This window comes from Mercenaria mercenaria, chromosome 6 (genome assembly GCF_021730395.1).
Source record: "Mercenaria mercenaria strain notata chromosome 6, MADL_Memer_1, whole genome shotgun sequence".
NCBI classification, from domain to species: domain Eukaryota; kingdom Metazoa; phylum Mollusca; class Bivalvia; order Venerida; family Veneridae; genus Mercenaria; species Mercenaria mercenaria.
The window spans coordinates 61716083-61730118 of record NC_069366.1 but is presented as its reverse complement, the minus strand read 5'-3'; the positions used below and the strand labels follow the sequence as shown (position 1 = coordinate 61730118).

The following is a 14036-nucleotide window of genomic DNA, read 5'->3' as shown; positions in this document are numbered from 1 at the left end:
CTTTAAGGATATTTCTACTAACAATTTTCAGTCTTTGTTTATCAGGTTGTACAATAATATATGAACAGGGCCTTGATGTGAAATATTAAACACCCCCAGTATGAGAAGCTGTAAACCATGATTATCACCAATCATAACTATGGTAGTTTACTGGAAAATTGACATTCTGAGAAAACAGAAAATCATTAGAAGATATTTATGATTTTCATAGGATGGATAATCACTGAAAGCTGTTGTCTAGTAAAATTGATTTTTTTTTTTTACATAAATCGCCATAATCTTGTTTCTAGCTTTTGCAAGGTATTACTGAAAAGTAAAAAAAATAAATAATTGGAAGCAGTAAAATGTCTGTGAAGCTTTTGAAATTTGGAAGGAAATCAACAATTAAGATAGGTTTTCTACATATATTTGATAAGGATTCTCACTTCTTTTGTTATTATACCCACTAGATACAAAGTGTAGAGGCCAGTATTGGAGTCAGTCCGTCGGTCCTTCTGTTATTTCTTTCTTGAGGCTTATCTCCAAAACTGTTCAGTGGATTTTCAAATAAGTACCCCAAAATATTCACCATCAGAGTGTGACCAGATGCGCACAACCCAAATTTTTAGGTCTAATGTCAAGGTCATACAGATTCAAAAAGCTTTATATGATATCTGTTCCAAATCTTTAAAAGCTCTTAAAGGAAGTTATAAAAACTAGCCTCAATCCTTAACCTTATCAGGATGAAGTGTAGAGGGCATGACCAAGACCACTAGTTCCAAGGTCAAGGTCACACTTTGGGGTCAAAGGCCAAATATCTCTTCTTGTGTCTATTTTTTAGTTATTTTATCTTAACAGGTGGAAGGATTTTTATAAAGCTAGCATCAATTGACTTCAAAAAAAGCTCTTGTTTTTCAGTGTCAGATATGCATGTTAATGTGAACTGTTGATCACTTGAAATGGCTCAAAGTCACAAGGGGATGAGCAAAGTACTAGAGTTACCCAAGGTGTCCAGTAATCTTAATGATAAAAAAAATTAAGGAAAAGGTCCTGGAATTGCTCCAGTCGGCCCTTGTGTTTGCTCAAGATAGCAGTTTTTCTCCGTATAGTTAAAATAATTATCTAAATTATTATATTTTGACACAAAATCTGAACAAGTGTCTTGGATTCTATTTTTCTCCCCGCTGTCACAGGAACTTACTGGCATCTTAACTATTTTAGACAGACATGAATTGACTGACTGTGGTTATCAGTGACCAATCAAATCACTCAACACACACTACTGAGTTTATGGGAAGGGCTCAGAAATTTTACAAAGATTTATACCAACTGTTACTGTACTTTTGTATTCATATTATTGACTAAAGGTACACACCCACAGTTTGGGTGAAAAAATTTCACCATGTTTATTTCCACCAAGTTTGGCATAGAATGTATATATGACAATGTAAAATGATGAAGTGGGTGAAAATAAATGTTAGTTAAAAAAAAAAGTTGGTAAAAAAGCAAGAAGATTGTAAATTTTCTGCATTATTTCAAAAGCATTGCAATGGTTTACTTCCTTCTGCACAATATTTTTTGGGGTATTTATAAGAATATCTTGCAAAAATCTTATGTCAGCCAGTTTGTACCACTAGTCTCTTTCAGGGTACTGCTTTATTAGCTCACCTGTCACATAGTGACAAGGTGAGCTTTTGTGATCACACTTCGTCTGTCGTCTGTCGTGCGTCCGTCCGCCCATCAACAATTTCTTGTCTGCACGATAGTGGTTTCATTTATGATTTTATTTTAACCAAACTTGCACACAACTTGTATCACCATAAGATCTCTGTTCCTTTCTTGAACTGGCCAGATCCCATTATGGGTTCCAGAGTTATGGCCCCTGAAAGGGCCAAAATCAGCTATTTTGACCTTGTCTGCACAATAGCAGCTTTATTTATGATTTGATTTTTACCAAACTGGCACACAACTTGTATCACCATAAGATCTTGGTTCCTTTCTTGAACTGGCCAGATTCCTTTATGGGTTCCAGAGTTATGGCCCCTGAAAGGACCAGAATTAGCTATTTTGCCCTTGTCTGCACAATAGCAGCTTCATTTATGATTTGAATTTAATCAAACTTGCACAAAACTTGTGTTGCCATAAGATCTCAGTTCCTTTGTTGAACCGGCTAGATCCCCTTATGGGTATAGAGTTATGGCCCCTGAAAGGGCCAAAATTAGCTATTTTGACCTTGTCTGCACAATAGCAACTTCATTTATGATTTGATTTTAACCAAACTTGCACACAACTTGTATCACCACAAGATCTTGGTTCCTTTCTTAAACTGGCCAGATTCCATCATGGGTTCCAGATTTATGGCCCCTTAAATGTCCAAAATTGGCTATTTTGGCTTTTGCAGCCATATAGAGACTTCATTTATGGTTTTATTTGATACAAACTTCCAAAATATCTTCAACAACAATAAATCTTGGATTCCATGACAAATCAGATCCAATCGTAGTTTCCAGAGTGATTTTATATCTGATTACCTCCCCTGATTGTAGTCAAAATGGATTTATATCAGTAAGTACTTACAGGACTTATTTGAAATTTCATTATTGTCATTAGTTGGACCGAGCCAATCAGGGTAGATAACTATGGACTGATTTTATGTCAAATTACCTCCCTTTATTTCAAATTAAAATGGGTATATCACGGTAACTAATGAAGATACTGATCTTAAATTTCATTTATGTCAACAGATTTATTTGGCAGATCCTTCTTTTGTTAACTAACAATAATTTTCTTTTGAATTACTTCCCTTTTATGTTACTATAAATAGCCTATTTTTAGAAACTTTTTTTATTATTGGCCTTAGGGAACCGAGACCACTTTTCTGTGGTACAACATAGATTGTGTGGTGCAGGAAAGGTCTTCAATTTTTAGGTGTATTTTGACATATCTGTACCTTGTAAGAATTTTGTTTTTTAGCCCACCATCATCAGATGGTGGGCTATTAAAATCACTCTGCGTCCGTGGTCCGTCCGTCCGTCCATCCATTAACAATTTCTCGTTATCGCATCTCCTCAGAAACTACTGGGGGGATTTTGACCAAACTTTGTCAGAATGATGTATTGATACCCTAGTTGTGTCCCCCTGAAAATCAGACTGGTTCAACAATTTATGAGTGAGTTATGGCCCTTTGTTTATTTCTATATTTTACATAGATTTATATAGGGAAAAACTTTGAAAACCTTCTTATCCAAAACCACAGAGCCTAGGGCTTTGATATTTGGTTTGAAGCATCATCTAGTGGTTCTCTACCAAGATGATACAAATTATTTCTCTGGGGTCAAATATGGCCCCGCCCTGGGGGTCACATAGTTTATAAATGACTTATATAGGGAAAAACTTTGAATAACCCTTGTCCAAAACCACAGGCCTAGGGCTTTGATATTTTGTATGTGACATCATCTAGTGGTCTTCAACTAAGATTATTCATATTATACCCTAGGGTCAAATATGGCCCGCCCGGGGGTCATATGATTTACATAGACTTATATAAGGAAAAACTTTGAAAATCTTCTTGTCCAACCACAAAGCCTAAGGCTTTGATACTTGTAATTTAGCATCATCTAGTGGTTCTCTACCAAGTTTGTTCAAATTATCACCCTAGGGTCAAAAATGGCCCCGCCCCAGGGGTCACATGATTCATATAGACTTATATAGGGCAAAGCTTTTAAAATGTTCTTGTCAATAACTACAACATTCAAATTTGGACCACATGTATATTTTTGAGTGGCAAGATGACCATTGACATGAGTTGACCTTGATTTTGACCTAGTGACCTACTTTCACATTTCTGTAGCTACAGCCTTCAAATTTGGACCACATGTACATTTTTGAGTGGCAAGATGAGCCTTGACATGAGTTGACCTTGATTTTGACCTAGTGACCTACTTTCACATTTCTCAAGCTACAGCCTTCAAATTTGGACCACATGCATAGTTTTGTGCACTGGAAAAAACTTTGACCTTGATTTTGACCTAGTGACCTACTTTCACATTTTTGAAGGTACAGGCTTCAAATTTGGACCATATGCATAGTTCCGTGTTTTCAAAATGAAATTTGACATTGATTTGACCTAGTGACCTACTTTCACATTTCTCAAGCTACGGCCTTCAAATTTGGACCACATGCATAGTTTTGTGTACCGAAAAAACCTTGACCTTCACATTGACCTAGTGACCTACTTTCACATTTTTAAGGTACAGGCTTCAAATTTGGACCACATGCATAGTTTTGTATTCCGAAATAAAATTTGACCATGATTTTGACCTAGCGACCTACTTTTACATTTCTCAAGCTACAGCCTTCAAATTTGGACCACTTGCATAGTTTTGTGTACCGAAATGAACTTTGACCTTTACATTGACCTAGTGACCTACTTTCACATTTTTAGGTACAGGCTTCAAATTTGGACCACATGCATAGTTTTGTATTCCGAATAAAATTTGACCTTGATTTTGACCTAGTGACCTACTTTACATTTCTCAAGCTATAGCCTTCAAATTTGGACCACATGCATAGTTTTGTATACCAAAATGAACTTTGGCCTTTACATTGACCTAGTGACCTACTTTCACATTTTTAAGGTACAGGCTTCAAATTTGGACCACATGCATAGTTTTGTATTCCAAAATAGAATTTGACCTTGATTTTGACCTAGTGACCTACTTTTACATTTCTCAAGCTACAGCCTTCAAATTTGGACCACTTGCATGGTTTTGTGTACCAAAATGAACTTTGACCTTAAGATTGACCTAGTGACCTACTTTTACATTTCTGTAGCTACAGGCTTCAAATTTAGACCACATGCATAGGATTGTGTACCGAAACAAACTTTGACCTTGACATTGACCTAGTGACCTACTTTCACATTTCTCAAGCTACAGCTTTCGAATTTGGACCACATGCACAGTGTTGTGTACAGAAATGAAATTTGACCTTGAGGTAGTCAGTAAGTCTTGAAATTTGGAACACTCAAAAATGGCACATTGGTGGGCGCCAAGATCACTCTGTGATCTCTTGTCTTTTTGGTTAAATTTCTTTCCTTTGTTGTTCCTGTCCTTTGGACTTAGATATTTTTTCTGAGGACCTTCTTGTCCTCAAGTGCAATGATAACAGGTGAGCGATATAGGGCCATCATGGCCCTCTGGTATGGATTTTAGAGAGAAATAATTTTTTTGCCTAAAAGTTAGTGTGTTAGTGCCTTTAACTTTCTGTAATATGTAAAGTGATTCTGTTTTCTTTTCAGTGCCCTTGCAGATGACCTGTTCACATCGTAAGTACTTATCATCAAAGATACTTCTAATAGCATTTCATAACATGCTTGTTTATACCTTCAAGGCAAAGGTCAGCTGGTGGGTTTTTATATGTCTGTTTTGGAATAAAAATGGGTGTATTATGTGATGGCATATGCGTCTGTCCATCTGGCCCTCTGTCCGTCCTTCATAATTCGTGTCCTAAGCATAACTTCATAATCATTGAGATAATTACTTTAAACTTGGCATATAGGTAGATGGTGGACAACATGCAGGGCACTTTGTCTGGTTCTGTAGGTCAAAGGTCAAGGTCACAAACTGAGCTCAAAGGTCAAGTCTGCCAAATTTAGTGTCTGTAGCATAACTTGTTAACCAATCACGGTATTTTCTTCAAACTTTGGATGTACGTAGGTGGTGATGAAACGATATGCAGAGTGTATGAACCAGGGTGGAAGGTCAGAGGTCCAGGTCTAATGCAGGAAAGGTTGCCAAAAAGTGGCATAGATTGTGTGGTGCAGGAAAGGTCTTCAAATTAAAAGTGGCATAAATTGTGTGGGTGTGGGAAAGGTTGCCAAAAAGTGGCATAGATTGTGTAGGTGTGGGAAAGGTTGCCAAAAAGTGGCATGAATTGTGTTGGTGTGGGAAAGGTCACCAAAAAGTGGCATAATTTGTTTGGGTGTGGGAAAGGTCGCCAAAAAGTGGCATAACTTGTGTGGGTGTGTCCCAACAAAACAAAAATGCTGAATTGCTTACAACTAGCAAATGAAAAAAATGTAAAACAGGTTGCTTGCCCTGTTAGCAAATTTCAGTAATTTAAAATTATGTTTCTAAATAATTATGAAATATTTTTTCCCGCAGATATTTCAAAAACAAAATTTCAGTATAGTTTGCGACTGGCAGGCAGAAAAAAAATGATGCTGTTTTTCTTTTGTTTAGAAGAGAATTAATTATGTCTCCCCCAGGAGACATATTGTTTTTGCCCTGTCCGTCCGTCCGTCTGCCGTCCGTCCATCCGTCCTTCCGTCCGTACGTCACACTTCATTTCCGAGCAATAACTGGAGAACCATTTGACCTAGAACCTTCAAACTTTATAGGGTTGTAGTGCTGCTGGAGTAGACGACCCCTATTGTTTTTGGGGTCACTCTGTCAAAGGTCAAGGTCACAGGGGCCTGAACATTGAAAACCATTTCCAATCAATAACTAGAGAACCACTTGACCCAGAATGTTGAAACTTCATACGTTGATTGGTCATGAAGAGTAGATGACCCCTATTGATTTTGGGGTCACTCTGTCAAAGGTCAAGGTCACAGGGGCCTGAACATTGAAAACCATTTCCGATCAATAACTAGAGAACCACTTGACCCAGAATGTTGAAACTTCATAGGATGATTGATCATAAAGAGTAGATGACCCCTATTGATTTTGGGGTCGCTCCGTCAAAGGTCAAGGTCACAGGGGCCTGAACATTGAAAACCATTTTCGATCAATAACTAGAGAACCACTTGACCCAGAATGTTGAAACTTCATAGGATGATTGGTCATAAAGAGTAGATGACCCGTATTGATTTTGGGGTCATTCCGTCAAAGGTCAAGGTCACAGGGGCCTGAACATTGAAAACCATTTCCGATCAATAACTAGAGAACCACTTGACCCAGAATGTTGAAACTTCATAGGATGATTGGTCATAAAGAGTAGATGACCCCTATTGATTTTGGGGTCACTTCATCAAAGGTCAAGGTCACAGGGGCCTGAACATTGAAAACTATTTCCGATCAATAACTAGAGAACCACTTGGCCCAGAGTGTTGAAACTTCATAGGATGATTGTACATGCAGAGTAGATGACCCCTATCGATTTTGGGGTCACTCCATTAAAGGTCAGGGTCACAGGGGCCTGAACATTGAAAACCATTTCTGGTCAGTAACTTGAGAACCACTTGACCCAGAATGATGAAACTTCATAGGATGATTGGTCATGCAGAATAGATGACCCCTAACAATTTTGGGGTCACTCTGTTAAAGGTCAAGGCCACAGGGACCTGAATATGGAAAACCATTTCCAATCAATAACTTGAGAACCTCTCGACCCAGAATGTTAAAACTTCTTAGGATAATTGTTCATGCAGAGTAAATGATCCCTATTGTTTTTGGGGTCACTCCGTTAAAGGTCAAGGTCACAGGGGCCTGAACATTGATAACCAGTTCCGATCAATAATTTGAGAACCACTTGACCCAGAATGTTGAAACATAGGATGATTGAACATGCAGAGTAGATGACCCCTATTGATATTTGGGTCAGTCAGTTAAAGGTCAAGGTCACAGTGGCCTGTTCATGTAAAATCATTTTTTGGAAATAACTTGAGAACCACTTGACCTACAATGTTGAAACTTAATAGGATGATTGGACATGCAGAGTAGATGACCCCTATATATTTTGAGGTCACTTGATCAAAGGTCAAGGTCACAGGAGCCTAACAGTGACTTGAGAACCACTATGCCAAGAGTGTTGAAATTTAGCGGGATGACTGGACATGCCAAGTAGATGATCCCTATTGCAGCCAACCATCAGTGTCTCTTTGACTTTCGCTCCTGACCCCTATTGACTTCTTTCCTATAGGACTTTGCATTGGGGGAGACATGCGCTTTTTTACAAAAGCATTTTCTAGTTCTATCTTTATTTCTGACATGTTTCCATGCAATTTATTGAAAATTTGTCAGACAGAGAGTGATAAATTAAGGATGTTAATGATACAATATTCAGCTGTTTTACTATTTTACTGGAAGATAAAATTTATTTGACATGTTGTATCAGGTGATATATTAAACCTTTCTTCAACACTACTGTGAATTGTGGTGATTTTACCCAGCAGAGGAAATTATTTCATTGATTTTCAAATTTCATATGAATAATAGATACAATTTTATAGATTGAATAAACCATAAAATTGGAAGAAATTCGTCCTCTTATGATAAATAACCTCAAAAAATATTTGACATTGGCATTAAACCTAGGAGGATTGCTATTAAGCATTTGAAGTTATGCTCCTGGTGTTTTCATCGGGATTTCACACCGCAAGACCGGAGTTATGGGCCTTGACCTTAAAAAGTATGCATAAAAGGGCCTAAAGGTTTTTGTTGCATGTGTCAGAAAAAAGTATTTAACCTAGAGGATTATGAAACACAGGAATATTAATCAGCATGTCAAGTTGGGCACATGAGGTTTTGTTTGAGATTTCACTCAGCCAGACCATAGTTATGGCCCTTATAAAATATACATAAAAGGGTATGAAAGTTTGTGTTGCACACATCTGAAAATGATCTGACAAAGGGTCACGAAACATATTAGGAATATTATTTAGAATGTGAAGTTGTGCACCTAGGGTTTTGTTTGGGATTTCTGACAGTCAGACCAGAGTTATAGCCCTTGATTTAGTCAAGCATAGAGGGAATACAAGTTTGTGTTGCATCTTCAAAAATATTTTACCTGTAGTCATGAGACTTATTCAGCGTTTGAATTTATGTATCTGCATTTAATTTTAGATTTCACCCTGTGGGACCAGAGTGATGGCCCTTTACATAGTCTTGAAAAGTATTTCACTTAAAATCATGAAACCATGTATAGTGATAGGAAGAGCAGATATCAGTGTCCTATAGACACACATCTAGTTTTAGACTTTGTTGTTTCATGTTGACTTTTTATGCCCCCGGCATCTGCTGATGCGGGAGGCATATAGTGATTGTCCTGTCCGTCCGTTTGTTCATTCGTCCGTCCGTACGAGGTTAACCAAATGGGACCGTTTCGTCTAGCATCAGTACCCCTTACTAGAATAACTTAATACTAATGCAGATGTAATCTGTGACCATTCCTCATCTTCAGACATCACCTGACCTCAGTTTGACCTTGACCTTGACCTCATTTTGGACTTAGGTTGCTTTGTGTCGACAAGGATGCCACCGGGGGCATCAAGCGTTTATTGAACGCAGCTCCTTGTTTAGAATCTACTTTAAAAGAGGAACCTGAAAGGATGTAGGCTTTTTCATATTCTCTGATTAGGGTGTTGAGTTATAAAGCTGGAAACCAGTCGTACAACACCAGCTTATGATAGGCAGTTTCTGAGCAAAATTTGAAATTTTCCAACAGCATAATTGCACTCTTAAACAGGCCTGCAACTTGGAGCCTGGTCTGGTTGAATATTTTTTTGGCCATCAAGTTAGAAGTCAAGGTAATAGTCAAGAGAGAGTAAACATGTCATTAAGTTGGGAATTCCTAGAACTGTTGTCATTGAAGTTGACTTTTATGGTTTTGTATCATTTAGTTAAAAGTCCAGGCAACAGTGACTTTGTAACAGGAAATTGTTTTGAATTAAAGGAAAAATGGTCTTCATTTGATTTGAAGTGTGGACATATTAAGAACATAAGAACATGAGATGTTACTACCGTATTTTCCCGAATTAAGGCCCCCCCCCCTCTAATTAACGCCCCCACCCGTTTTGGAGGGAAAAAAAGTCAACAAGAACGAAAAGAAATCACCTACCTCATTTTTATAAGTCCACATAATAAGTAATTTACAGTAAGTATCCAATGTATTGAGAATTAAACACACTTTTAAACAGTACATATACCGTAAATCCAAAACGTTTATACTAAGTACGGTACGTATCCAATCATCAAATAGAAAATGAAACGGTAAATCCATTTTGATTTGTTTTTGCACTACCCGCGCACAAGCTTCCTGTCGACTTTAAACAAATTTGCGGCAAAGTGTTAACCTTTTCTTCGGCAGTTTTATTACTTTTAATTTAAAAGCCGGCACATAACCACGTGTCAAACCACTGACATTTGTATTGCTACCTCATGTACTAAGGAAAATATTATCGAGTACACAGCTGTTTGGGTATGATGACGTAATGTGTAATGTCGCGAGCGTGTCACGGAATACATGAGGTACCGCATTTAAATGCATAATTTTAAGACACACTGCATTAAATTGGATGCCAAATAATTACGTTTTGGGGGGAATTAAACAACACAGAAACACTTTACAGTTGGTTTGAACGATGTTTTTAAGTTTTGTAAAAAAATTTATTTTTTATTTTTTTACCTCAAATGAACACCCCCTCTTTGGAAAATGTAACGCCCCCGGGGGCGTTTATTCGGGAAATACGGTATCTTAAAAATGCTAATTAAAAAAATGACTTGTCTAAGCTGGGAATCAAACCCAGGTTGCATTGGCAATAGAAATTTTCCTACCATCTTTACCAATACACCATGAGAAAAATGTACTTAACATTTTATTGATATAAGGCTTTATGATTAATGCAGTTTACCATTGGTACTTTCCACTCCGAAAAGGAAAAATCTCTTATAACGAACAATTAAATTCTCACTGTTTCCATAACATTTGATTTGTTAGTAACTAAGTTTCAAAGCTTTTTTGAAAATATAGCAATAATTTCCTGGTATATTAAAATTTTCCTTATTCTTTGTTGTCATACATCTGTAGTTCAGTTGCTTTATTAAATGAGAATGTCTAGACCAATTTTACTTCTTCAGCCTGACTACCATATTTTACCTAAGTCTTGGGACACCCTAAATCTTGGGACACCCCTAAAATCTGGAAAAATAATTATTTTTCTTGACCCTAAGTTTTTGGACATAAGTATTTTCTCAGCGTATTTTTCGTCCCTAAGTGTTGGGACTATGGTTGTGCACTGATTCAAGATGTAACCCAAATACTGTTATTATACATTGTATGGTGTTGTATCGATCAAAATATCAAATAATTATAAGAACAAAGACTTTTTTTTTTAAACATTTTCGTGTCGTGTTTTTACTAGTAAATTGTTTTTTTTTTACCATACCAGTTAAGTGTTGTATATATATATATATTTTTTTTTTTTTTTTGCTGCAGCCAGGAAATCCATTTTCCGTTATTTATTTATTTTATTTACCACTGACTGGAATTTACCCGCGAATCATACAAATATCAAAACGCCATGCCAGTAATTTTCCATTCCCCGAGCACGTGCGACCTATCGTAATGTCTAACTTACAACGCCGTTACTTTTGTTCATCGACACGTATACAAAAAACGCGCGTCACGCATTCATTTTTTGGTTTTATCGCTTCAGATTTTTAACACCGATTGAGAAGTAATATAGTTTGAACTCTATAATGATATTAAAAAGGTATTAACAGAAATGTTGGCAAAATTCTATAAAAACGGTCGAACTTTCATAAAATTACTTGCAAAATCCCAAACAGCGCGATCCTAAATACTTATTTCTTTCTAAAGTAAATAAATAATACAAACTATGGGCATAAAATTCAGACTTTTGACCAGAAAGTACAAAAAACAGAATAGAAAAATCTTAAATAATGAAAAGGCAGCAGCAATTTAAAAATATGAAGTAAAACGATTTTTGGCAAACAGATTTCTGTTACGTGACCTCTTGAACGTAAATAGAAAATGCAGTTAAAAAACAAAAACAATGTTGTTGCGTATTTTTAATAAGTTTTGGATGAATCTTTGTACATCACATGTATTTTTAGCCCACCATCATCAGATGGTGGGCTATTAAAATCACTCTGCGTCCGTGATCCGTCCGTCCGTCATTCCGTCCGTCCGTCCGTCCGTTAACAATTTCTCGTTATCGCATCTCCTCAGAAACTACTTGGGGGATTTTGACCAAACTTTGTCAGAATGATGTATTGGTACCCTAGTTGTGTCCCCCTGAAAATCAGACTGGTTCAACAATTTATGAGTGAGTTATGGCCCTTTGTTTATTTCTATAATTTATATAGATTTATATAGGGAAAAACTTTGAAAACCTTCTTGTCCAAAACCACAGAGCCTAGGGCTTTGATATTTGGTATGAAGCATCATCTAGTGGTCCTCTACCAAGATGATTCAAATTATTTCTCTGGGGTCAAATATGGCCCCGCCCTGGGGGTCACATGGTTTATATAGACTTATATAGGGAAAAACTTTGAATAACCTCTTGTCCAAAACCACAGGGCCTAGGGCTTTGATATTTTGTATGTGACATCATCTAGTGGTCTTCAACTAAGATTGATCAAATTATACCCCTAGGGTCAAATATGGCCCCGCCCTGGGGGTCATATGGTTTACATAGACTTATATAGGGAAAAACTTTGAAAATCTTCTTGTCCAAACCACAAAGCCTAGGGCTTTGATACTTGTAATGTAGCATCATCTAGTGGTTCTCTACCAAGTTTGTTCAAATTATCCTCCTAGGGTTAAATATGGCCCCGCCCCGGGGGTCAATTGGTTCATATAGACTTATATAGGGAAAAGCTTTTAAAACATTCTTGTCAGTAACTACAACATTCAAACTTGGACCACATGTATATTTTTGAGTGGCAAGATGAACCTTGACATGAGTTGACCTTGATTTTGACCTAGTGACCTACTTTCACATTTCTGTAGCTACAGCTTTCAAATTTGGACCACATGCATAATTTTGTGCACTGGAAAAAACTTTGACCTTTATTTTGACCTAGTGACCTACTTTCACATTTTTGAAGGTACAGGCATCAAATTTGGACCATATGTATAGTTTCGTGTTTCAAAATGAAATTTGACATTGATTTTGACCTAGTGACCTACTTTCACATTTCTCAAGCTACAGCCTTCAAATTTGGACTACATGCATAGTTTTGTGTACCAAAAAAAACTTTGACCTTGACATTGACCTAGTGACCTACTTTCACATTTTTTGAAGGTACAGGCTTCAAATTTGGACCACATGCATAGTTTTGTATTCTGAAATAAAATTTGACCTTAATTTTGACCTAGTGACCTACTTTTACATTTCTCAAGCTACAGCCTTCAGATTTGGACCACTTGCATAGTTTTGTGTACTGAAATTACCTTTGACCTTTACATTGACCTAGTGACCTACTTTCACATTTTTAAGGTACAGGCTTCAAATTTGGACCACATGCATAGTTCTGTATTCCGAAATAATATTTGACCTTGATTTTGACCTAGTGACCTACTTTTACATTTCTCAAGCTACAGCCTTCAAATTTGGACCACATGCATAGTTTTGTGTACCGAAACAAACTTTGACCTTTACATTGACCTAGTGACCTACTTTCACATTTTTGAAGGTATAGGCTTCAAATTTGGACCACTTGCATAGTTTTGTGTTCCGAAGTAAAATTTGACCTGGATTTTGACCTAGTGACCTAGTTTTACATTTCTCAAGCTACAGCCTTCAAATTTGGACCACTTGCATAGTTTTGGGTACCAAAATGAACTTTGACCTTAAGATTGACCTAGTGACCTACTTTCACATTTCTGTAGCTACAGGCTTCAAATTTAGGACCACATGCATAGTTTTGTGTACCGAAACAAACTTTGACCTTGACATTGACCTAGTGACCTACTTTCACATTTTTGAAGGTACAGGCTTCAAATTTGGACCACATGCATAGATTTGTGTTGTGTACGAAAATGAAATTTGACCTTGAGCTAGTCAGTAAGTCTTGAAATTTGGAACACTCAAAAATGGCACATTGGTGGGCGCCAAGATCACTCCGTGATCTCTTGTTTGACATGACACTTTATAATAAGATATTCTTCTCAAAACATTTTGTAATTTCCTTGAGGGCAAATAGGTCACAGAGGTAAGATATCTGCTATTATAGTTTGACACATTTACCTGTCAGTTTATACGGGATATTGCACATTCGCTTTAACAAATTTAAAAATAAGCTTTTTTT

The 14036-nt window shown here is 36.9% G+C and overlaps 1 protein-coding gene across 1 annotated transcript in view; it reads left to right on the top strand.

The window, feature by feature from the left end:
* LOC123548728 (C-Maf-inducing protein-like) overlaps window positions 1-14036 on the top strand; it is a 123044-nt gene that overhangs the window by 75490 nt on the left and 33518 nt on the right. Inside the window, exon 12 of the mRNA XM_053546850.1 lies at window positions 5279-5305. Within this exon, the coding sequence (XP_053402825.1) occupies window positions 5279-5305 (27 nt within the window). The remainder of the gene's footprint in view (window positions 1-5278; window positions 5306-14036) is intronic.